This window comes from Trematomus bernacchii, unplaced genomic scaffold (assembly GCF_902827165.1).
Source record: "Trematomus bernacchii unplaced genomic scaffold, fTreBer1.1, whole genome shotgun sequence".
Lineage (NCBI taxonomy): Eukaryota > Metazoa > Chordata > Actinopteri > Perciformes > Nototheniidae > Trematomus > Trematomus bernacchii.
Genome location: NW_022987689.1, coordinates 12,964,428 through 12,990,812, shown reverse-complemented (window position 1 = coordinate 12,990,812; position 26,385 = coordinate 12,964,428). Strand labels below are relative to the sequence as shown.

Genomic DNA, 26,385 nt, shown 5'->3' with positions numbered 1-26,385 from the left:
CGTTTGGATAACTATTTTATTTGACTATTTTTACTTTTTTGAAATAAGTACTGGCCACCACCACAACCATTTTACATGGAATTAAAAGTGAATAATTAGGGTAGGCCTACGTGTTATGTTATATAGTGTGACATATTTACAGGATGCTACTTGTCATCTACCAAGGTACAGTAGTCTTCAATTGGTTATACTTGTACTGGAACTATTTCCCACACTTCTAATCCTTCTGTCCATCTGCGGATGAAGACCATAACATGTGGTTGAAATACATGAAAATGGCTATAGTGGCTCAAATTTGGGTTAAAATTATTATTTTTAATCTGAACCTCTAAATTACTGTTATTATCACTGTTCCCTGCAGACCTGTCACAACAGGCAAAACACAGCAATTAATAACACTAACGAGGGCTCTGCATATCCCTCGTTAATGTAACACCTGTGCTTTTTGTACTCACGCATCACAATTCAAAATGTCTGCAGTGCTGGGAAAAAGGCCTATTTTCCCAGAAATTATATTAAAGCAGTGTTTGGATATTTTACAGGGAAATTACAAAACAATACATAGTTTGTTTGCTTTTGATATCAAGCCAGACATTTCTCAGACAGACATTTCTCAGGGGGCAAAATGGAGGATCATGACCTCAATATTTCTAGAAAGTCCTATCTCTTTAATAAATGTCCATTAAACTGGTGAGGCAGCTATGCAAATGAATGCCCTGTAACTTGCGTGTACACTGTGTATACCATAATTAATGTTATTCGTTTCACCGGGGCTATTCCTGTTATGTACAAATGTTATATGAATAAGGCCTAATAAAAAAATACCTTCCTGTGAATTTAAAAGGTGTATTTTATTTTGAAAGGTGTGACAGGAAGTCTTGTGATTATACTCTCATCCATTGACACTACATGGATCCACAGTATTTGGGTTTCCAGCCATCTGACTGCATTCGTCTATTGGAGGGGGTTCGGTTGAACCGCTTTACTTTTCAAATACTGGGGACTCTCTGCACAGAGTAGAGGTAGGTATTTATTCTGTAGCTTAAACCATTCACATAAACACACCTCCATGCTAGCTAGCGCTATAGCTCTCTCACTGAGCAAGCTTGACAGAATCTGAAGGTTAGCTCTGCTCGGTCACTTGGCTAGCCACTGCCTCGTTTCACTGACCTGCATCATCGACTGGGGGAGTGTCATGCTAACTTGAATCTATTTGATACCTAAATGTTTTTTTACAACGTAAATTATGAAGATAGAGGTAGGTTATTGACAAGTTTAGCCATGTCTATGAGTAAATAACGCTATGCCAATATGTCACCAGGAAGAGCATTCAGCTTACTTACTTACGTAGTTGAAGTAGTTTGAACTGTTTTTGCAATATTTACACTTTGGTTTTGTGTTTTAGTGACACCATAGCTCTTTTAATGATTCAGTTATTATGGTGTAGTAACAGCTTTACGTCATTAACCTAACGTTACACACACAGTTGGGATTTTTCAGTAACAGGAAGTGAAATTATACAAATCGTAGTATAACTCTGCTCTGTTTGCACTTTTCTGTCATTTAACATATCCATGACACCCCATTTACAAACACACACACACACACACACACACACACACACACACACACACACACACACACACACACACACACACACACACACACACACACACACACACACACACACACACACAGCCATGTCTCCTTCAGTACCCCTACAGGAGATGATCCGGGCCATCAGGTCAGCCAGGACGCAGTGTGAGGAACGAGGTGTCATCCAGAGGGAGTGTGCAGCCATCCGGGCACAGTTCAGACAGGCAGACAATGGGGGGCGATCGCACAACCTGGCCAAGCTGCTCTACGTGCACATGCTAGGCTACCCTGCTCACTTTGGTCAGGTGAGGGGGGATTGTGCTAATTCCTTTCATGGGTTTGCTTGGGTTAAGGGGGTTAGCAGGGGTGAGAAAACATCATGCTGCTGGATGATCCGGGCTCAATTCATCGCTGATTTGTTCTCGTATAAGATAGGGGCCTGGTCCCAATGTCCAACCACTATGTGTTTAAACTGATTCCACAAAGACATGATCTGTGTGCTTAGCAAACATTTGTGATTGCATGACAAAGCTCTAAAAACATAAACAAATGACAGCAACTTGTGGAATAACAAGCTAAATGCATAAAGTTAAGATAATATTAGTAAGTCTCTGCTGGGGAAACTAGTTCTTCTGGCTCTTGTTTGACATTCCGTGTCATTACAATGCTTTGAATCGTGGTTAGTTCCCTCAAGCAAAGTCTACTCTGCAGCATCTTAAACCACTGAAACCTTTTCAGCTCCAGTAAGGCTGCAGCTCTCAATCTGACCTCCACTCAGAGAGGGCAAAGAGCTGTTCATTTTCCCATGTCACCTCACATTAAAAGGAGTTGTGGTTCTCCCGTCTAGATGGAGTGTGTTCGGATGATAGCCAGCCCTCGATACAGCGAGAAGCGTGTGGGATATCTTGGAGCCATGATGCTGCTGGATGAGAAGCAGGATGCCAGTTTGCTCATCACCAACTCCATCAAAAAGTAAGAACACCTACTTGAACTTGAAATCTGAAATCGTAATAAAAAATATTAGTAAAACCACTGTATTTAACATAAACAGCCAAAGGGCAAATTTACACCAATGTTTACAGGAGTTTGGGAGTACCACTGTATATGCTAAGTTGCCTCAAGTGATGTCAATTGATTATCTGTTGGGTCTGAAGACCACAACTTTTAAAATAAAGAAAATCTTGGGGAGTGGAGTTGGAAAGAAGTATATTTACACGACCTTTGTTGTCCCCTCCTCATCTCTGCTAAAGGCTTTAAACTTGAAGATACATTAGCCGCTACAATCCTAACACACCTTAATCTCCAACCAAACTATTGGCAGTTCCAGTTGCATTGAGGGTAATGTAGGCGCCACGTTTTGGCTATGGAATAGAAGGCGTGGAATTGAAAAATACGCTATCTATTGTTGTGCGCCATACATTTTTTTATAAATGTTTTAACAATCCATCTTAAGTACAACATTGATATAGGAATACGAAATGCTTAATAATTAGTTGGAGAACTCGTTAATAAATATCTTACAATGCATAAAAAACTGTTTATAATGCATATGTTATAGTGTTCAGTAGCTTTTTGCATATCCAGATTTTAAGTGCTAAATGGTGGGGATAAAATGACATGGTACTAAGTTTTATGTGTTTTATGTTAACTTCCCCTTATGTGTGTTCTCCAGTGACCTCTCTCACAGTAACCAGTACGTGCAGTCCCTGGCTCTGTGCACGCTGGCCTGTATGGGTTCAGCCGAGATGTGCAGAGATCTGGCTCCAGAGATCGACAGACTGCTACGAGCCTCCAACTCCTACATCAAGAAGAAGGTACGTTCTCCCCCCTTTTTACTGATACATTTTTGCACAGTTAAATCTTACCATATACGTGTAATGAATTACAATTTATAAGCCTAATTCTGGCTTTTTAAAACAGTTACATAGATGTCTATCCTTCTTCAGCACTTAAACTATCAACCACCATCCATCTGCTCAGTGTAGTGGTGATATAACTGTCCTGATGACTCGCTTTTCTCTTCTTCCAGGCTGCTCTGTGTGCTGTTCACATTGTGAGGAAGGTCCATGAACTCGGAGAGCTTTTTGCGCCCGCCGCTCGCTCCCTCCTCACTGAGAAGAACCACGGTTAGTAGACCTCAATAACTCATAACTGTAAGGGTTTCTCACAGGTGCTGTTTCAAACTATTTTCAATGCTTACCCCCTTTATCCCCAGGTGTGCTGCATGGGGCTGTGGTGCTCATCATTGAGCTGTGTGAACGGAACCCAGAAACACTGGAGCGCTTCAGAAAGGTGTGCATCCATCCATCCATCCATCCATCCATCCATCCATCCATCCATCCATCCATCCATCCATCCATCCATCCATCCATCCATCCATCCATCCACACACACACACACACACACACACACACACACACACATACATACATACATACATACATACATACATACATACATACATACATACATACTTCCCAAATTGTAGTGGATTAGAAGTAGCAATAATTAGAAATACTTAAATAAAGTATAGGTAACTTAAATTCTTACTTGCATACAAAACATGAGAAAATGTACTTAATACCTTTCCCCTGCTCCATACTTACTTACTTACTTACTTATTAACTTACTTACCTACCTACTTTCATACATACATGCATACTTACTTACTTATGAACTTACTTAGCTTCCTACTTACTTATTTACCTATTAACTTACTTACTTTCTTACTTACTTACTTACTTATTGACTTACTAACTTACTTATATACTTACTAATTTACTTACTAACTTAATTACATATTTACTTATTTACTGTCTAACCTACTTACCTACTTACTTACTTACTTATTGACTTACTAACTTACTTCCATACTTACTTATTTACTTACTAACTTACTTACTATCTTACCTACTTACTCATTACTTACATACTTACTTACATACATACATGCGTGCGTACACGTCTAACTGCTGTAATGTTTGTGGTGTGTTTTCAGACGGTGCCAGATCTGGTTCAGATCATGAAAGGTCTGGTGCTTTCGGGTTATTCTCCAGAACATGATGTGGCAGGAATCAGCGATCCCTTTCTACAGGTCAGTGTGGACTCAGTGGATCATATTACAGTATCATATCACTCTATTTATCCTTTTTAATTAAGGTCAATAGATGCTTTACTGGCAGGACATTTTGGTCAACAGTTTTTCCATTTTCATTTAGCTGTATCTACATAGCCAACATAATAACACAAAAATTAAAAATAACAAAATGAGATCAATGCAAATAATGGGTTACCATAATAATAATAAAATAAAACAGGAAAGGGTGTGTGTGTGTGTGTGTGTGTGTGTGTGTGTGTGTGTGTGTGTGTGTGTGTGTGTGTGTGTGTGTGTGTGTGTGTGTGTGTGTGTGTGTGTGTGTGTGTGTGTGTGTGTGTGTGTGTGTGTGTGTGTGTGTGTGTGTGTGTGTGTGTGTGTGTGTGTGTGTGTGTGTGTGTGTGTGTGTGTGTGTGTGTGTGTGTGTGTGTGTGTGTGTGTGTGTGTGTGTGTGTGTGTGTGTGTGTGTGTGTGTGTGTGTGTGTGTTGGCACCAATTCCTTCCTGGAGTTCAATGACCAAACTAAGGCAATACGCAGGGTTGGCAGCATGTCCTTTACCCCCGCTCCTCAACGACGCCCATCAAAATCACCGAAGCAGAGACGCGCACCATCTCCCCCGTCTTCATCACCGTGCCTACGTCAACCACCTCCCCCCCTGGCAGCATGTCCTTTACCCCCGCCCTTCAACGACGCCCACCAAAATCACAGAAGCAGAAACGCGCACCATCTCCCCCGTCTTCATCACTGTGCCTACGTCAACCACCTCCCCCCCCTTCAAGAAAGCATCTGCGGTCTCCGAAGCCTGATAAGGATGTGTGTGTACAAAACGCAACAAACTCTAACTGATATGTGTTGGGTCCAGGCTCAAGGGCGTATGGCACTCTCAACTCTTTCCAGGACATGCCAGTAGCTTTGCCGATATCTGTGTTGATAGGTAATAGATTAAGAGCGGTGAATCAGCTTAGAAACAGGAAGTGCTCAAACGTTTGTGTGAGTTTATCAAATTTAGAAGTGATTCCATGTCAGCCACAGCTTGCCACAAAAAATCGTACTGATAGTGTATTTAACAAACTTAAACTAGCTTTATTAAATGTCAGGTCTTTGGCAGGAAAAACATTTTTAATCAATGATTTTATCACTGAGCACAATCTCGATTTTATGTTTTTAACGGAAACTTGGATTGAACAAAATAACAGTGCAGCTGTTCTTATCGAATCAACCCCTCCCAACTTTAGTTTTATGAGTCAGGAAAGAATGCATAAGAAAGGGGGTGGAGTTGCTATTTTGTTTAATGATTCCCTTCAATGCAGGAAGACATCTTATGGGGACTTTGCTTCTTTTGAATATGTGGCCCTTCAGCTGAAATGCTCCTCTCGAGCTCTGTTCCTAAATATCTATAGACCACCCAAATACTGTGCAAGCTTTTTTGATGATTTTACTGAACTGCTGTCTATAGTGTGTATTGACTTTGACCGTCTAGTCATTGTTGGTGATTTTAACATCCATGTTGACAACCCCCAGGACAGAGGGGCTAAAGAACTGTTTTGTGTTCTTGATAACTATGGACTGACTCAGCATGTGACTGAGCCCACGCACAATAAGGGGCACACTCTGGACTTAATTATCTCAAAGGGTCTGAATATCTCTGAGGTTGAGGTGACTGATGTTGCACTATCTGATCATTCCTGTGTTTTCTTTGAGAGCTCTATTTCTGTTCACAAAAATGTTCAAAAAGAGGTAACCACAAAGCGATATTTAACTGAAAATACTAGGGAAATGTTTACTCAGAATTTTTCTTCCACACTTGCCCCTGCAAACATCTCAGTAAATGAGCTAGTAGATCATTTTAATAAAAAAATAAAAAATGTTATAGATGCCATCGCTCCAACTAAGGTAAAGGAAGTGACTAGCAAGAAAATATCTCAATGGAGAAAGGCCATGACCGTGAAAACAGAAAAAAGAGAGTGTCGAAAAGCTGAACGTAGGTGGTGAAAAACAAATCTCCAGGTTCATTTTGAAATCTATAAAGAGAGACTTGGCCTTTATAATTTGGAATTGAAAAAACGCACAACAGTCTTTCTTCTCTGACATCATTACCAAAAACAACGCACGTGCCTTGTTTGCTACCGTCGACAGACTAACAAACCCCCCAGTGTCAGTAGCCTCTGAATTTCTATCCACCAGGGCGTGCAATGACTTTGCCTCCTTCTTCATTACATTACATTACATGTCATTTGTTAGACGCTTTTATCCAAAGCGACTTACATACATTCAGTACTGTGGACAATCCCCACAGGAGCAATTTGGGGTGAAGTGTCTTGCCCAGGGACACAACGACATGCTGACTGCAGTGGGACTCGAACTTGCTATCCCCTGATTCGAAGTCCAGCACACTTCCACTGAGCCACAGCCACCCTGTTCTTCACTGACAAAATTCAGAAAACCAGACAAGCAGTCAGTGCCTCTGCATCAGGTACAGCAAATGTGTTGTCCCTGTGTCCACTTAAAATCAATTCAGACATCATGACACAATTCCATCAGATTAATGATAAAAACCTAGAGGACATTATTCAACTTCTGAAATCCTCCTCCTGCTGCCTTGATATTATTCCAACAGGATTTTTCAAAGATGTTTTTCATTGCATGGCCTCAGATCTACTTCATATAGTAAACAAGTCTCTTTACTCAGGTGTTTTTCCACAGGCCCTGAAAACTGCAGTCATTAAACCGCTCTTAAAAAAGAATAATCTAGATGCTTCAGTAATGAACAATTACAGGCCCATATCAAACCTGCCATTTCTAGGTAAAATCATTGAAAAAGTAGTTTTTCAACAGTTGAGTAATTTCTTGCATTTAAATAACTGTTTCGATGTGTTCCAGTCAGGCTTTCGTCCAAACCACAGCACTGAGACTGCTCTTGTTAAGGTCTTCAATGACATCCACTTAAACACAGACAGTGGCAGAACTTCAGTGTTAGTATTATTAGATCTCAGTGCTGCGTTTGACACTGTTGACCACAACATATTACTAGACCGACTGGAAAACTGGGTGGGACTTTCGGCAACAGTTCTAAATTGGTTTGAATCCTACTTAAAGGACAGAAACAACTTTGTTTCTATAGGTAAATACACATCTGAGTTGACAAATATGACATGTGGGGTACCTCAAGGCTCCATATTGGGGCCTCTTCTCTTTAACATCTACATGCTACCACTGGCTCAGATAATGAAAAACAACAAAATAAGTTACCATAGCTATGCGGATGACACACACATTTACGTAACAATTTCACCAGGAGACTATGCTCCAATTCAAACACTGAGTAAGTGCATTGAACAAATCAATGACTGGATGTGTCAGAACTTTCTCCAATTAAACAAAGATAAAACTGAGGTAATGGTTTTTGGAGCCAAGGCAGAACTTATAAAAGTTAGCGCTGAGCTTCAGTCTGCAATGTTCAAAACAACAGATAGAGCCAGAAATCTAGGTGTAGTCATGGACTCTGACCTGAGTTTCAACAGTCACATTAAAACAGTTACTAAATCAGCCTACTATCACCTAAAGAACATATCTAGGATTAAAAGACTAATGTCACAGCAGGATTTGGAAAAACTTGTCCATGCTTTTATCTTCAGTAGACTCGACTACTGTAATGGTGTCTTCACAGGTCTCACTAAAAAATCTATTCGAAAGCTGCAGCTGATTCAGAAGGCTGCTGCTCGAGTCCTCACTGACACTAAGAAAGTGGATCACATCACTCCTGTTCTGAAGTCTTTACACTGGCTTCCTGTGTGTCAAATAATTGATTTCAAAATACTGCTGCTGGTTTATAAAGCTTTGAATGGTTTAGGCCCAAAATACATGTCTGACCTACTGCTAAATGATGAACCATCCAGATCTCTCAGGTCTTCAGGGACTGGTCAGCTTTCTGTCCCCAGAGTCAGAACTAAACATGGAGAAGCAGCATTCAGTTATTATGCTCCAAATATCTGGAACAAACTCCCAGAAACCTGCAGGTCCGCTGCAACTCTGACTACTTTTAAATCCAGACTGAAGACTTTTCTTTTTGCCGCTGCTTTTAATTGAACTATTCACATTCAACAGTTTTTCCATTTTCATTTAGCTGTATCTACATAGCCAACATAATAACAAAAAAATTAAAAATAACAAAATGTGATCAATGCAAATAATGGGTTACCATAATAATAATAAAAATAAAACAGCAAAGGGGGTGTGTGTGTGTGTGTGTGTGTGTGTGTGTGTGTGTGTGTGTGTGTGTGTGTGTGTGTGTGTGTGTGTGTGTGTGTGTGTGTGTGTGTGTGTGTGTGTGTGTGTGTGTGTGTGTGTGTGTGTGTGTGTGTGTGTGTGTGTGTGTGTGTGTGTGTGTGTGTGTGTGTGTGTGTGTGTGTGTGTGTGTGTGGGTTGGGGTGTGTGTGTGTGTGTGTGTGTGTGTGTGTGGGGGTGTGTGTGTGGGGGTGTGGGTGTAGGTAGGTGTGGGTGTAGGTAGGTGTGGGTGTAGGTAGGTAGGTAGGTAGGTAGGTCAGAACCATTCAATACACTTTGATCAGGAGGTTAAAGACCCTGAAGTGGTTCAAAAGATGTGGGGAATTAGAATGAACTTACTGGACCAGCACAGTTGTGGCGTGACTCCACCTTATGTCTGTCTGGATACTACCAAGAACTTTAAACTGGTTATGAAACAGTTTGAATGTTATACTGATGCCTCTAGAACACCTACATGAGTAGACTAGAGACCATTTCAATATTTCTTTCATCTTAATGAATCTTTAACTAATACTGAGACATTACATCTGCTGTGATAGATCATTACTGTTCTTAATTTTCCAGACAATCAACAGATTTTGTATTATTGAATGTTCAGGTTGTTCCTTCTTTCAGTATCTTTTTTTCTCACTCACACTTACAGATGTATCACCCTTTCATCCGTCCTCCTATTTTTGCTTATTCTGTGCTCCAAAATAACTTTTATTCCATCTGTTCCCTCTCTCCGTCCTCAGGTCCGCATCTTGAGGCTGCTGAGGATCCTCGGTCACAACAACGAAGGAGCCAGTGACGCCATGAACGACCTACTGGCTCAGGTCCAATTTTCTCCTTCACAAATAATAATAATCATTCTCTGAGTTCTTTCTTTCTAGCTCAAAATAAAAAAGTTTTCTCGTTGAACATTATGTTCTTCCCATTCTCTGGTTATCAAGTTTCTGTAGGTGTCCCTCCTCTCCATTTTCAGCCATCATGGGTGTCACTGCTCACGCTGAGTCACCCAGTTTGTTTTATTCCAGGCAAACTGGAACATGTACAGCACACCACTTCCTGTGTGCCAGAGTATGTTGCTCTTTTCCCAAACTGGGTGATAAAACAGAAAATGTAAATATTTCTATGGCAACTGGTGGCAGAAATAAAGCTTTTTTTCCCAAAAACGATTAAAGAAAACACACCAATTAAAATGTGTTGTATGAGTAATGTTTGACTTTCCGTGCAGGTGGCGACCAACACTGACAGCACTAAGACTGTGGGCAACGCTGTGCTGTATGAAACTGTTCTCACCGTGCTGGACATCAAGTCAGAAAGTGGCCTCCGGGTGAGACTCTGGCAGCACCTCTCACTGTGTGACACCTTAATACATAATACATGTTGTCACCTTATTAATTAAAAAATTGTGACTTATTCCCCAGGTTCTGGCTGTGAACATTCTGGGAAGATTTCTCCTGAACAACGACAGAAACATTCGGTTAGTGTTTGTTTGTTTTCCGTTCCTCCCACAGTTCTTTCTCTTTTTCCTCATCATCATTTTGAGCTTTTTCATTCCACAAGGCCAACGGCCAACTCCTGGCATCCAGAGAGAGGAACTCCCCCGACAGGCTGTTATCAGTCCGAGCTCACTAATCACTTTCCCGGGAGCCGTTCCTCTAGAGCAATACCAGAAGGTCACTGTCTGGCTGTTAATGCTGATCTCTCAATTAAGGGACCGTGTCATTTGTCATCAGGCAGTGTGGAGACCTGTTAACTGGTTCCTCCGGGCTTGTTTTTCGCTGCTATTTTTTTTAACATTTGTTTCCATAGGGGTTGTGTGGTCTGCTTTTTACCTGCAGCGCTCTTGAATCTCTCTCTGGCTGTTTGACAGTAATAGGGCTGCTTTTCCTTCTTCCCTGGAGAGATAACATCTCGCCAGTCAGTGCATACATTAATACTTAAGCAGTCCATAAGACATTTTAATTGGAATGATGAATTATTTATCGTAACAGGTTGAGAGAGTCATGTTTTTACAGAGCTGTGAATTAATCTTATTGTGAGCTGATGGTTAGATCTTTTTGTTTTTTATTCTGTAGCAACTAAACCAATATCAAACAAATACAGAAAACAAACTCAGACTTATAGAATATAGTTTGTGCAGTTTCTTCTCTTTTCCACGTTTCAAATCTACAAGAACAATGGCTCTTACCTCTTCTCTTTTCCTGTGACTTGCCCTGATAAAGAAAACACATGCCTGTCCTGTGCCCAATCCCACCTCAACCTGTCTACCATTGAATAAATAAATCACCTAGTGCCCAATGCTGCCTTCAAAATAAAAGCATAATCAACTACTCAAATTATCTTAAAGGGGCCTTATTCTGCTTTTCGGGGTTTCCCCTTTCATGTAGTGTGTTATATAGGTTTTTGTGCATGTAAATGGTCTGCAAAGACAAAGAGTTCCCTGCAGAGGGAGCTTCTCTCCCACACACTCACACTGCCTGAAACACCTCCATTGGACTTCTTTATTTACCTGTAACATAATAACTGTGTAACACTCGCGCTTCTATTGGCTATCGCTCCAACACATTGTAGGTAATAGGCCAATGGGCGGGACATCTCTAAGCGGCAATCACAACAGAGCCGGCCAGCTAACCAATCAGAGCAGAGTGGTTTCAGACAGAGGGTGAAAAGAGGTGCCGCAGAACAGCCAGTATGAGAAAAATAAAGACAACTTCATTTTTGTCTGTTTCTTTTTTTGTATTCAGGTACATTGCCATGACCTCTCTTCAAAAGATTGTTGGGACGGACCACAATGCAGTGCAGCGCCACCGGGGAACCATCGTGGACTGCCTGAAGGACCAGGATGCTTCAGTCAAGCGGTAACTTTGCCCTCTCCTCAGGCACAGCTGTTCTTCAAATGATCAGCAAACTTGACAGCCAAGCTTTTCCAATGTCACCTTTTAATGTTTATTTTAAGAGTCATCAATCATGATTTCATTATCTCTTGTTTTCAAATATCAGAGATCAGTTAATTTTTAAGTAGAAATCAATCTTTCCAAATGTAGCAAACCTCTACTGTGTTATCCCTATTTTATGTTTGGGGATATTTGATTTCATATGTGAACATGCACCTTCTGTCTGGTCAGTTTAGAACACTGAACTCAGCCGCATCAACACAATGATCCGTATTAAAGGGCCAATACATATTTACTGACATTAACACTTTCCTGGACAATTCTCCAGCCGTGCGTTGGAGCTCTCCCTGGCGCTGGTGTCGGCAACCAATGTCCGCTCCATGATGAAGGAGCTGCTCATCTTCCTCTCCTCCTGCCCCCAAGAGCTCAAGTCTCATGCTGCCAGTGGCATATTCAACGCTGCAGAGAGGTATTACAGACTGTTTTTTTAAATATAGACATTTCATTTTAATTGTACTAATGAGTAAGGCTGTGAATACCCTACGTTTAATATTTCAACATGTTAAATACGTTTAATGTCTTGATGTAAAATGATTATTATTATTATGTTTAAGTAATATTTTACTAGCGTTTCCATTTTTGAAGTGTAGGTGCTTCCTTATTTTTTTACATTGTTTTGCAACATCAACTTCTTATAAACTAACGACAAAAAATAATTTGCCATCCTGGTATATTGTATTTTAAAGGAGGCAAATCATTGGTGAAAAAACATTTCATTAATCTGAGGAGATGGTGCTCAATATATGAATTGTATCCCTTCTTTAATATAATCTTGTCATTCATTTGAACTGATTTACACCGTATTGCTGACTGTATCTATGCATGTAAGCACACATTCATGTGCATGTCAATACATTTATTGTGACGTTTTTAAAGTGTGAAGGCTGTTACAAAAAGTCCTTTATATGTGTGTGGCTTCATGTATCACTCTGTGTCTGTCTCCACTCTAAATGACACCCCAGTCTCTTTAAGTGGCAATCAATCGTCTTCTATATTTTTATTGTACACGCACTTGTGTATGGACTTGCAGATGGATATGTGTGTGTGTGACTCCACTGCACCACTGAATGTGTGTGTCTCTGTCTCTGTCAGGTATGCCCCCTCCCAGCGCTGGCACATTGACACCATCCTGCATGTCCTCACCACGGTAACTACACACTGAGCCTCCACCTGCTGCCTGTCACATGGGGTCCTCACTTTACACCTGTTTTTAAGTTGTCATTATTAATGTGCTCAGATACCAGGGGCCTACGGGGGCCGACACATGCATATGCGTTAAAATTGTAATTTTAAAAACAATGCAAACTAAAAAACACAAATGTGCCAAAACACAAGCAACTTAGCCGCTTTCACACCAAGTACTTTGCTGTACGTAGTGCCGGCACTTAGTGCCTGGCACTTAGTACCCCCAGGGCACTAAGTACAGATCGCGTTCACACCGGAATAACTTCCCTGAGGGAAGATTACGCAACTGAAGCCGCTGACGTCACTTCTTCTTCTTCTGCTTTGGGTTTACTGACAGGCCGCAAACAACTTCACGGCGTATACTGCCACCCGAAGTTCCCGGCCGGAAGTCCCCGGAGTTGGGGACTGGCTTCAGTAGAAGCTGCTGGGACTCCCAGCAGCTTCTACTGAAGCCTTCCGAGTAAATCGCCAGAACGCCGACACCTGCTCATCACTCCACCGCTCCCATGTTTTGTGTTGCCATAAGTTATTCTCTCTCCGTTGGTGCGCGGGGCTAATGCTAATGCTAATAATGCTAATTCCAGCCAATAGAAATTGGTACTTTTTTCTCCCCAGGATAGTACCACCTCTCTAGCAGGCACTAAAAATGGGGGTAAAAGTTCCCGGCACTAAGTTCTCTTGTTGGTGTGAACGCAAAATAAGAGGTACTAACGGAACTAAACGGGAAAAGTAAGGGGAAAAGTACTCCGGTGTGAACGCGCCTATAGACAACACATGGGCAGCATTTAGAGAACATTCACCAACTTGGCGAATCATAAGCATAGTTTACTAAGAGCGCTGCATAAAAACAAAATGAGAAAACTCTGCAGGAAGCTCAAAGCACAATAGAAACGGGGACACTAATGGCGCATTTCCACTACACGGCCTCGCTCGGTATGGCTAGGCCTCGTTAGGACTGGCTCACTTTATGGCGCATTTCCATTACAGTTTAGGAACTGGGGTAGTATCTATAGTAACGCAGTGTAGGCGGAGCCGTGACGTCATCTTCAATGAGAACCCCAGAAAAACAACACAGCCGTTAGCTGTTAGCACTCAGAGCTCACAGCTCCTCATATATGTTCAGAAACTAGACAAAAGTTAAACAAGTACAAACCACAGACTGCCTGTGTCATGGTGAATACAGTCGCTGCTTTATTTATGTCTGTATAGGCCGTTGTTGTGAGTGTGGACGGTCGGAGCATATACTGCGTTAGCTTAGCCGATCTCCATTCAGAAAACACGCATTTTAAAAGGTTTTTCGCCTGCCGTCTGTCTGCAGACTTGACAAAGCATTAATTCATGGTTTTTACTAACCGGTATCAGTATGTTGTTACTTCGGCATCATTTTGAAACGTGTATTACAATTAAATCACGGTCAAATATGTCCATCTTGTTGTAGTTGTAGCCCCCTTGCCAGCGATTCTCTCTCTAGTTTAGCATACTCAGCCCGACTCAGCCTCGTTGTCTCTGGCCCTAGAACCACGATTTTATGAGGCCAGAAAAACTGTGAATTAGGACCCGCCGGCCGGTACTAGGCCAAGTGGAAACGCAACCAAAGACGGGCCGCTGACGTCACAGCCCTCTTAAACCGTGCTCCGCGCTGTAGTGGAAACGCGCCATAAGAAGTGATGCAGACAGCTGGGACTGGAGTGCTTGTTGGCGTTCGATTATAAAGTTGGCCAACTGTCACTGGGAACTTACATAAAAGGTTTAATTGGCTTATTTTAACAAAGTGATCGCATGATTCCTTCCCATATTATTGCAGATCCACTGTAAGCTAGCTAGCTAACGTAGCTAACCTCGTCATTTCCAGTATACTGAAAAAACACTTACAATTATGAAACTTTTGCCAATGTTATAATCACCAAACGTCAACAACCTCTCCTTATTAGTGTCTCCTGGTTTCCATTGTGTTTTGAGCTTCTTGCAGCGTTTTTTATTTGCAGCGATCTTAGTAAACGCTGCGCATGTTTTGTTAAATTGGTGAATATTTTCTAAATACTGCTAATGTGTTGTGAATTTGTTGAAGATGTTTTTTCATTTGCAAGCGTTTTGGCACATTTGTGTTTTTACATTTGGATCAATTTTGACAGTCCAGCGTGTTTGCACCTGTCGGCCACCGTAGAGGCCACATGTGTGAAAGCTTTGTATGCATTAAGATACTTCATTTACATTTTTCCAAACTAAAAGTTTGACGTCTTTGTGCACATTTTCACACATTCGGCCCCAGTTCCTGAATATCCCTGACTAGCCTCTCTATTTGTTCCATTCCTACTTTTTATTTTGTGCTGGGAAAGGGAATAAATGCAAGTCACATGATTAGCTAACGCTTACCTTAGCCTTTATTCTCCAAACGATGGAGCGTGCAGAAAGGGTAACATTTAAAAAATGCTTAATTGTATATCGGTAAATGTCCATGAACTGTGATGGAAGCCTCTCCCATGTGAGGTCATTGTGTCTGGGAGGAGATGTAGGGTGACCCAAATACTTGTGCCAGCTGTCTGTCTAATGGAGTTTGTGTGTGAGTGTGTTTTTACTCTGATTTCCACTCTGCCAGGCAGGGGGGGACGTGAGAGATGAAACTGTGCCCAACTTAATCCAGCTCATCACCAACGCATCGGAGCTGCACTGCTACACCGTCCACAAGCTCTACCGGGCTCTGCTCCTCGACATCTCCACGGTGTGTGTGTGTGTGTGTGTGTGTGCACTTCCTGCTCTTAAAGGAGCATGTCAACATTTCAGACCGATTGTCTTGTTTGTCAGCTTACTCAAAGTGATCCTAGTCGTCAACATCTATAACATCTGTCCCTGGGTTGCTCCATGTTGATTCTTTATCAAACAATAAGATAAAATATGATTAAAATAGAGCTTTGATTCTCTGCCCTAACCCAATGATAGAAACGATGTGGGTTCATGAAGAGTCCTAATTGTATGTGACTTATCACAGCTGTATGTATATATATATTTATATATCCTTTATTTAACCAGGTAAAAAGTCTCATTGAGATTAAAATCTCTTTTTCAAGAGCGACCTGGCCAAGAAGGGCAGTATGAACAATGTTACTACAGATAAAATACAGACAATACAGGCAGACGAATACAGCGCTCGTAAAATGACATTGATCTTAGGAAAACTATTACATTTCAAGTAGAAGAAAGCAAAAATAAAACAAAAGAGACAGACAAAATGTAATGTTGGAATCAAATCAAGTTTTATAGCTTTTCAGATAACTTAAAAAGTGAAAGAAAATGTTAAAGAGAAAAGAAAAGGCTGTGACTGGTGTGTTTCTGTGGCAGTGAGAACAGCTTTGCTTTCATTTTAAAAATTGGTTGACGCTACCAGGTTTATTTTTGGAAGTCAGATGATAAGCAGCCCTGTTCTCATCTGCAGTGTGGCGCAGTCTCCCATCATCCGTCACATTAACTTCCAGCGTATTCAGGGAGAAGTGGCTAATGTATCTCTAAGATTAGACCTGAGTGTGGGTGTAATGTGGGTACGCAGTTGTGTGAGTATAATGTGTGTGTGTGTGTGTGTGTGTGTGTGTGTGTGTGTGTGTGTGTGTGTGTGTGTGGTGTGTGTGTGTGTGTGTGTGTGTGTGTGTGTGTGTGTGTGTGTGTGTGTGTGTGTGTGTGTGTGTGTGTGTGTGTGTGTGTGTGTGTGTGTGTGTGTGTGTGTGTGTGTGTGTGTGTGTGTGTGTGTGTGGTGTGTGTGTGTGTGTGTGTGTGTGTGTGTGTGTGTGTGTGTGTGTGTGTGTGTGTGTGTGTGTGTGTGTGTGTGTGTGTGTGTGTGTGTGTGTGTGTGTGTGTGTGTAGCAATCCCTGGTGCAGGTGGCGTGCTGGTGTATAGGAGAGTACGGAGACCTGCTGCTGAGAGGAGAGTGTCAGGAGACTGAGCCTGTGCAGGTACATGCAGCACCAACACTCAAAGAATATTATCAGTAGGGATTCAACCTATTTCTAGATCTTTAAAGGTTTTATATTTTCAGTTCCTGTCACTACGGTGGCCGACAGGTGCAGTTTTAAAAACGATGCTAATATAAAAACACAAATGTGCCAAAACACATGCAAATGAAGAAACATCTTCACCATGTGCAGCGATTACTGTAAGGCTCAAAACACAACAAAAAGTGACGGACATAGCTGGGACCGGTGTCTTTGTTGATGTTCGGTGAAGAGTCATCACTGTCACTGGAAACTTCAAATATACGTTTTATAGGCTTCTTTTAACAATGTGATTGCATGATTCCTTTGAATATTACTCCAAATCTGCTGTCAGCTAGCTAGTTAACCTAGCAAACCAATACATTTTAAATATACTTACAAAACACTTGCAACTATGAAACATACTAACTGCCAACGGTGACAGTTGGCCAACTTCATACTCCCTGAACGTCAAAAAGCACTGTTTACATTAAGAATGTATTTGTGTGAGGAACGCACTAAAGCAGTCTGCAGGAACTAATACATAAAATAAGGTTACAGAACCCAATGCTTAAGTCCAAAGAAAGCATTTTTAATGAATTCTCAGGTCCTCTTACTGCTCAAAACTATGTATTGTAATTATTCAGTTAATGTATTGGATTATCAGCTCAATAAATGCTAGAGGTCAGAATGTGTCATATCTAAATGTCAGTCATCAGACCCTGTACTGCCTCCTCTCTCCATCAGGTCACTGAGGATGACGTCCTGGACGCCTTGGAAACGGTTCTGCAGTCCCACATGTCGTCCCCGGCAACCAGAGGATTTGCTCTCACCGCCACCATGAAACTGAGCACACGCATCACTGATAACGTGGAGTAAGAAACTCTTCTCACAGCAAACAGAGCCTAGATATTTTTAGAGCACAGCAACAGGACACTGTGGCTAAAGGCTGAATCATATTCATATAATCACATATAAACTATGCAGATTAGTATTTGCATGGTCAGGAAAGTATGTCGCTCAATGGTTACTTTGTCAAGTAACAAATCCCCTTTACACACTGACATTCCCGAAAACTGTAAACCTGTGTTTGAGTGCTACAACATTGCAACAGAGAAGGCTTAATGCTGCATTCTGGAGTTAAAAGAGAGACTAATACGTAGAAAATCCCAGTAGAAATATTTAAAAATAAACATTTTCACACAGGAAATCGTAATTTAAGATTGAATTGTTACACATAAAAAAGAGTATTAGAAATGTTGACACAGGGCTTCTGGTTGTTTTTAATACCAGTTTATAAAAAAAATGTTAAAGTTTATGTAAAAAAATAAAAAATAGAAATAATATTTATGAAAACATAATAATACAGATGATCGCAAGGGTCTAACAGACAATTTGTAGGGATTGTTTAGGAATCCCTACAAATCTAGTCTTACTAACTTCTCTTCATCCCCCCCCCCCCCCCCTGCCAGTCGCATCCGAAGCGTGGTCAGCATCTACGGCAGCTGTATAGACGTGGAGCTCCAGCAGAGGGCGGTTGAATACAACGCTCTGTTCAAAAAATATGACCACATGAGGTATGCAACTACACGATGAAGAGTTTCCTGAACTAAAATGATTCAATATACTACATTTCTGCTATATTGTGGATATTTACAACTTGTATCAGAAGCAAACAGTTTTTTCCTAGTCATGAAGTGCTGAGTCGTCCTCTCTCTCTGCAGGGCGGCGGTGCTGGAGAGGATGCCTGTGATTGAGAAGAACTCCCCGGGTCATACCAACGGAGAGTCCATGGGGGAGGTCAAGGAGAACCAGGCGTCCAAAAAGCCAACGGAGCCCAAGCTGCTCCCACAACCTGCTAACCAGGTGAAACACGCCCACACAGAGGCATCTATATATGAAAAACACTCAGTCAACACTCTTTATCTGACCCCTTTTCGTTGGAAGACCTATTCATTTTTAAGATTTCATTGATAACTTTCCAGACTTTAATATTGGGGAACAATATGAACGGTGTGAAGGCTTTAGTGGAGACTTTAAACTTAGGGAACTGGTTCTTGACCATTTAAATAACCTGATATACTGTATATCTGTATGTGATGGGCTTGTTCTAAATATGTTAGTGTTACATAATCTTACTCCTGTATTATTTGATTGGCTATAAAGGAATAGTTTGAAGACTCATTTATAACCTTGACATTTGAATCTAGAACATCATTCAAACGATGACAGTATTTGTCTTTATTTTATTGTCTATTAATTGAGTTTACCGCTGTATTAGTGCACAGTGGCAGATACAAGTTAGGATGATCATTTATATATTATAGTATTTGTAGATTTAGACTCTAGGGATGTTTTCAGATCGAAAGATTTCAGAAAAATCCAGACCATTTTAAGTTTGCAAACATATCTGTGTGTGGGAGAGAAACTCACTCTGGAGGGAACACAGGGATTTAAGCCTTTGCAGACATTCACAACAACTGATTCAACACACTACAGGATAGGGTAAAGCACAAAAGCATAACAGGGCCTGTTTAAGTCCAAAAATCTAAATGTATTAAAAAATTCTCAACATGCTTTTCATCTATCTTCTTCTTCAATCCATATTTGTTTTATGGTTACCGGTCAGATACTGATGCATTCAAATACCTCCACACAGCCTTACTGTCCTTTGGGAGTGTCTGCTTTGAATATGCAGAGTGATGTGTTCAGGTGACTAACGGGCTGTTCCCCTTAGGTGTGTGACCTGCTGGGCCTGCTGGGGGGCTCTGAGGAGACCCTGCAGCCCAGCCCCTCCACGGCCCTCGGCCTGCTCACCAACACCCCCAGCACTGCAGGGGGGAACCTGCTGGATCTGCTGGGGGACCTAGAGCCTGAACCCCTCACACCAGGTGGGACCCCCCTCTCTTTTTCCCACTGAAATGACATCCATTCGAATTACAGGCTCGGGCTCGTTAGCAGTTCAACAAAGCAGTCATTCAGTGTCTCACAAGTACATCTCCTGATGCATATTTCAATATAAAGTCATATTTATTTCAGTTCTAATTTAACCTGTTTGGCAACATATCGCTGTAAATAAAGGATCGTATAATGTAAAGTTTTTCTCATATTAAAGGAAACCTATCATGCTATATTTAAATGATATATTGTAGGGCCATACCTATATAAGGTATATTTATACGTTTCTGTTTTCAAAATACCAAACAGATCATGCATTTTAGCCATGCCTCATTTCGCTCTATGTGCTGTTTGCTGTCTACGGGGCTGATTCTGTGAGCTGCAGCTGACCACGCCCCCCTGCAGGAGAGGGGAGCCGTGCTCTGATGAAGTCAGAAGAGGGGGAGAAAAATAGATCTCCATCCTCCGTGTTTTATTATATTATTATAGGCCTATAGAGTCGTTATTCATTTGTTTTAAAGCTCAATAAATAACAAAGAAGACCTTTGACCGGCACTTTTCTAATTTTGTCCGGAAGATTTAAACTTTAACGGACATCTTGACCGGCGAAAGAAGCTGAACCTGAAACTCTGCCGCACGGTCCCCTCGTTCCTTGGAAGAGGCGGAGAGGTTGGTGTTTGTCATCTGCTGGTGGACTAACCGGAGAGAATTACAGAGCTTGCCTCGACGGGGAGGGATTGCATTGAATTAAAGCAGCAGGAGCAAACGCTTGCCTCGGGGAGGGAGAAAAAAAGCCGCAGCGGAGAATAAACAGAAGGGTAACCATGGTAACTATGCGCGGGAAGTCTTCTTCGCTGCTTTTGTGGCAGACTACAGCGCCACTTACAGGCCTGGCATATGTACTACAGCGTCTCCAGCGCCAGAGTTCCCGTTAGAATATTTTTTTGCCGGTCAACATGTCCGTTAAAGTTTAAATCTTCCGGACAAAATGAGAAAAGTGCCGGTCAAAGGTCTTCTTTGTTATTTATTGAGCTTTTAAACAAATTGATATGATTCGATATTAAACAAACTAATTCTAGTAGATTAACTACATTATTCAAAAGTGTACAGTAATTTATAACACGGGAATAATAAACTCTCCTGACAGCCCGTCAGTATCATGCAGCTCGCGGATCCAGTAAAACTAAACATATCTATAACTAGTTTAGGTAGTTTGAGAGGTAATTAAAATAGCTACGTGATATTCTAACCTGAAGTGTGTGTTTTGTTCCGCTCACTGCTGCAGATGATCATGCAGAGCTGCGTGTCGACTCGTCAGCAGCAGCTGATCTCTTGCTCCGGTCAGATTAGACTTCACTCGCGTTTATGTCCATATCGATCAGATCTCGCTAGTTCTAGCTAATGATATGACTACCTACTTATTAAAAGACACCTAAACAATAAGCGTCGCTATGCAACCGGGTGAGGCCGCAAAGTATAGCGCAGCATTATGCATTTGTTTACATGCCCACCGGAACCCCGAGGCATTACCAACAGATCAACGCACAATCAACCCATACAGGACACTCTTTCTCCACATTAAATGTTAGACATTAGAATTGACTATTCTTGTCTGTCACATAAGTGGCGCAACTGATGCGGTATTGTGCTAAAGGGAAATTATTTTGACCGGACATTTTGACCGGAGAGATTTAGATTTGCCGGTCTTCAGCATATTTTACCGGTCATAGTCCGGTAATTACCGGCTAACGGGAACTCTGTCCAGCGCTTTCGAGCGGCAATGGCCGGCCGTGGCCCAACCCCACATTCCCCTGATAGGTGGAGAGTTGGCCCAATAGCCGTAGCGCCACTTTACTGACGTCAGTAAAGTGTTCAAATCTGGATGAGTTTTTATCAGATCGGTTGCAGCCCCTTTTTTAGAGATTTGGGTATGGAGGAAAATAGAGAGGGTTGTGTTTTCTGACACTTGGTGAGTTCCCTGGAACACCGGGGACACATCTTCATGTATAAAAGACGTACAAAAGTGCATTTTGCATGATAGGTCCCCTTTAAATAGATGAAGTAAGCATAGCCACCAAAGCCAGTCGGACAAATCAATAACAAGATTTAGAGCATACAAACGGAAAAATAGTTATTGAGAACGCTTTCATACATTATATTAAACTCCGCATCGCAGAACATCACAGAGTAAATATAAGGCATAATAATTATTTACCATAATGTTTGAATGGGAAGGGTTCTTGTTGCTATCATTGTGGCATATGCTTTTTTCTACCAATATCAATTAATTAATACATTAAATACTATGTCACACATATGCCTCATCAATGATGGATTTAGTTTATAAATACTTCAGTAGCGTTTAAGCCACTTAGCAATCTGGTTGCTACTGCTTCCGCAACAGCTTTCTACTCTCAGTCGCACTCTCCACGCGCTGTTGTTGCTCTCGTCCCCCCCCCCAGCCTCCGATGTATGCAGCTCTCAGGTTATTGCTGCTGGCCGAGCAATTAGTTGGTGCGAGAGTTAAACCAGTTTTCGGGCGAGCTGGCGTTGCTGAAACACGAAAAACTGGTTAACAATTGGGCAGTGTCTCCTAAAACAGCCCTTGACATGGTGGAAATTCCAACCTCTGTGAAAATTCCGACACTTACTCGAGTTTAGTTGTAAAAAATAAATATTGTTAGACATAAAGACATAAACCAGTGTTCACTGCTCTGAATCAGGACCAAAGTATCTCTCTAAATCTTTTCCAGTTTTGTGTGGCCACCTTGTTTGTTTCGTATCACGTGTTGTAACTTTTTCTTGTAATATTAAAACTTCTGCTTGGAATTTAGACTTATTTGTTAAAAAAGGTTTCTCTTGACTTTCTTCCAAAATATTCCAGATGAGTCAAGTATGATAAGATCACCCTGTGTCGGTCAGGGGTCACTTTGACCTCACAAAACATGTTGCGATGACATTTTGGACAGACATGGATGTAAACTGCGACTTGACTGTTTGGTGGAGGCATACAACCACAAGGCAGTCATTCTAGTTTGTCAAGTTTTGCTCAGTTTTTGTTTTAAACTAAAAACCATTTCCTGATATGTGTTTCCATAGCTCCCTTAGTGCCGGTGTACGATAAAGACGGTGTGGCGCTGACACTGAGTTGTGAGAAGCAGTCAGACACCGCCATGACGGTCACGCTAACAGCTTCCAACTCCACCGACTCAGACATCAGCAGCTTCACCCTGCAGGCTGCAGTGCCCAAGGTCTGTTTCACATCCCAGATAAAAAATGATCTGTTCTCATTATTACAGAGTGGTGCAGTGATGACGTCTTTTTGTAGGAATACCTGGAAAGTAGCAACACAAGGGCTTCCTTGACAAATGGCAATGGCATCTCTCCATTGGGTTTCAAGATATTGCAGAAAGTTTGATCTTTGGAAAACACTTTTATGATACTTACTTCAGTTAAGCAGGATAATCTCCACTTATTAACACCACTTTTATATATTTTTTGAAGCGTTATGCTACCACCAGGAGTAAATAGCTAAAGTTAGAATCGCTAAACACGAACTACATAAAGGTCGCATGACTTAAAGTCATCACCGCTAAGCTAAAGGTGGCTAATGTTGGGCTTGATGACATTTAGTAATATCATTTACTCACTTGTTAGCAACCGCCATCTTTGGATCCGGAAGTGATAAAATGCTGACTCATTCCCTGGTTTTACGACTCATACCTGCACCACTCTATTTTAAAATGCTGTGTCATATAAACATATACGTTGTTGCTTGCATGTTGTAGGTTTTTAGTTCCTGTTATGTTCCCCCCCAACATGCCTGTGTTTTGGTGCTTTAAACTTCAAAGCAATCTGATCCCCCCCCTCTCCCCGCCTTCCAGAGTGTCAAGTTAAACATGAATGCTCCCAGCGGGGACTCTCTTCCTGCACGAGGTGCAGCTAAGGTGACCCAGATGGTCGTCCTCAACTACCAAAACAAGGTGGGTAGGACACACACATACACACACAAAATGGTGACTCATGTTTGTCAATAAGAGTTAGCTCATTCAGAAGTGTGATTAAGCTGTATCGATACAGATGTTCAGGATCGGAGATGTATCGAGGTGTGTTAGTCTACGCACAAATCCAATATCACGTTACCAACAACAAGTCACTCGCTGGTAGCTAGCCGATTTACATGTGAAAACAGCCCATGTGTTAATGCCCATAGAACTATACTGTTCAGTATGCCAGAAATAAATTAAAGTTGTCCTAATGCATAATATATCAGCGCAGTAAGCCCTCAAATACCAGGATCACCTACTGCATTGGTCATATTTTAAAGTATGCAAGCCAGCATTTATGAGCAAGAGGGTCAAAGTTCAAAGTGTCCGGTTAACAAAAAAAGTATTTGATTTGGAATGTAGCATAGTAATGAATAGCTAATTTTACAGCTAACCTGGTACATTAAGCTATTTTAGCTTAGACGATTGTCGCATTAACTACTCTTTTTTATAATTTAATAACTTTCAGTAAATAAAAAAATCATGACTTATCCCTTTAGTTATGGGGACGGATACAATTGTAACGGAACATATCTATTTGTCAACAAGGGAGAAAATAATCTGAACATTAGATCACATCTTTACACCTTATTTCCAAATGTTCACATAAGTCCCACAAACCTGTTGTTATATTTGGCAAGAACAACACATCTTAGCCAAGTGAATGTGCCATTTAGCAGTCATTAATATTGTTACGGTACTTTTGTAGTTTTAGCTACACTAAACTACAGAGGGTGCAAAAGCATCACAACAGCCAAAAACATTTCCATCAGGAGAAATCGTCGGCAGTTTAAAATAAAAAAACACAAATGTGCCAGAACACATGCAAATGAAAAAACATCTTCACCAACTTGACGAAACATGCACAGGGTTTACCTAAAGCGCTGCATAGACAAAAAGCTGCAATTACAAAATGCTGCAAGAAGATCAAAACACAATGGAAACAGGGGGAGAAAGGTCATGCACCCATGGGGATTATATATTTATATTTCCAATGTTTTTGTAAATTCTCCTAATAGAAGTGTGGAAGCGTGTTTGCGCCTGTCGGCCACGGTACTAATCAAACTGATAACTCCTTCCTCGTGCCGCAGGTGAACCTGAAGATGAAGATCCGCATCTCTTACAGCAGCCGAGGGTCGACCTTTCAGGACACGGTGCAGATCGACACCTTCCCCGGACTCTGACAGCAGCCAATCAGGAAACAGGACTACGACAACACTCTCCGGATGAGTCAGCAGGAACCTTACAGACGGCAGGAGTTTTTAGAAAATGTTGCCGTCACACCCTCCACACTAAAGCTGCTGTTTCTAAGAATTCCTGATTTTGTTAGTGTTTTTACAGCTGAAGAAACCCTAATAAGCCTGAACTCACCATATCTCCTAGAATCCACGTGCAAATGTGACCGATGGCATTATTTAATATGGCACAAGCTTTAGAATTTGCCCCTCTAATACAAAAATAGAAGTCGATTTTCTTGGATCTTTGCAAACAAAACTGTCCGGAAAAGATTTGTCATGTTTTTATTTTTTATTATTTCACTCCATAAATATGTCCGGTTCCTGTCAGTATGCAACACTAGATCTTCTGTCCTCACGTTTGAAGTGATTTTTCCTATGAAGTATTTGCCTTTACCATTTTAACTTTGTTGTACTAATGACACACCACTATCACGATGAAACGCTCTGATCCAGTACACTTTATTTTACTGGGAAACGCAGGGATATAAATTAGAGATTGAAGGGTTTAGGATCGTAAACACAACCTTAGGTGTTGCAGATTTACCATGCCTCATTCAGCTCGGAAAATCCACCTCATTAATTCCCCTGTGCCTTTCATCCCCTCAACAAACGGGGTTTTTTGTTTTCATGTACAAAGATAATGCAATTATATTTGGTTTTTAGTGGCAAAGAAATGGTTTTAAATGCGAGGGTTGTAGTCCTCTTTAACATGTTTTTATCATTCCAACTCGAGCATGCTTTTCCTGACCAGTATCTCCTCGTCTATTGTTTACAGAGGCTCCTGAGTTATTTTATTTTCTGAAGACTGTGTACAGTGATAGAAGAATGGGCATGATACTGTCTACAAGATGTATATTTCAGATTTTAAGTATATTAGCACAATAAGAAGAGTTTTTGGAAAATTTTGAATCACCTCAGTAATTTGATTACTCATCTCATAATCATGGATCTCTAATTAAAAGAAAAACACTCTGGACGTCAACAACGGTGCTTTAAATGGATTTCAGTGTACCTGTTTCAGATCACTACCTTAACGTAGAAATGTAAAGAAAGACCAGGATGAGTATTCTTGTTTTCGCTGGTTGTTGAAATCTGTGTCTTGGCATTTTCTAATAAAAATCTGTTTTCAGTACCGTCAGCA

General features: G+C 41.2%; 1 protein-coding gene across 1 annotated transcript; it reads left to right on the top strand.

Annotated features, from left to right (window-relative positions):
* Positions 1-898: 898 nt before the first annotated feature.
* ap1g2 (adaptor related protein complex 1 subunit gamma 2) lies at positions 899-26,382 on the top strand. Its single transcript, XM_034137481.1, has 22 exons — positions 899-1,022; positions 1,699-1,901; positions 2,444-2,568; positions 3,269-3,410; positions 3,626-3,722; positions 3,812-3,888; positions 4,595-4,690; positions 9,710-9,790; positions 10,192-10,290; positions 10,385-10,440; positions 11,708-11,821; positions 12,186-12,326; positions 13,010-13,064; positions 15,699-15,821; positions 16,955-17,044; positions 17,810-17,937; positions 18,535-18,639; positions 18,787-18,928; positions 19,800-19,953; positions 23,060-23,211; positions 23,845-23,943; positions 25,098-26,382. The coding sequence occupies exons 2-22, from the start codon at positions 1,701-1,703 to the stop codon at positions 25,188-25,190; spliced, it is 2,370 nt and encodes a 789-aa protein (XP_033993372.1). The 5' UTR covers positions 899-1,022; positions 1,699-1,700; the 3' UTR covers positions 25,191-26,382.
* The last annotated feature ends 3 nt before the right edge of the window (positions 26,383-26,385 follow it).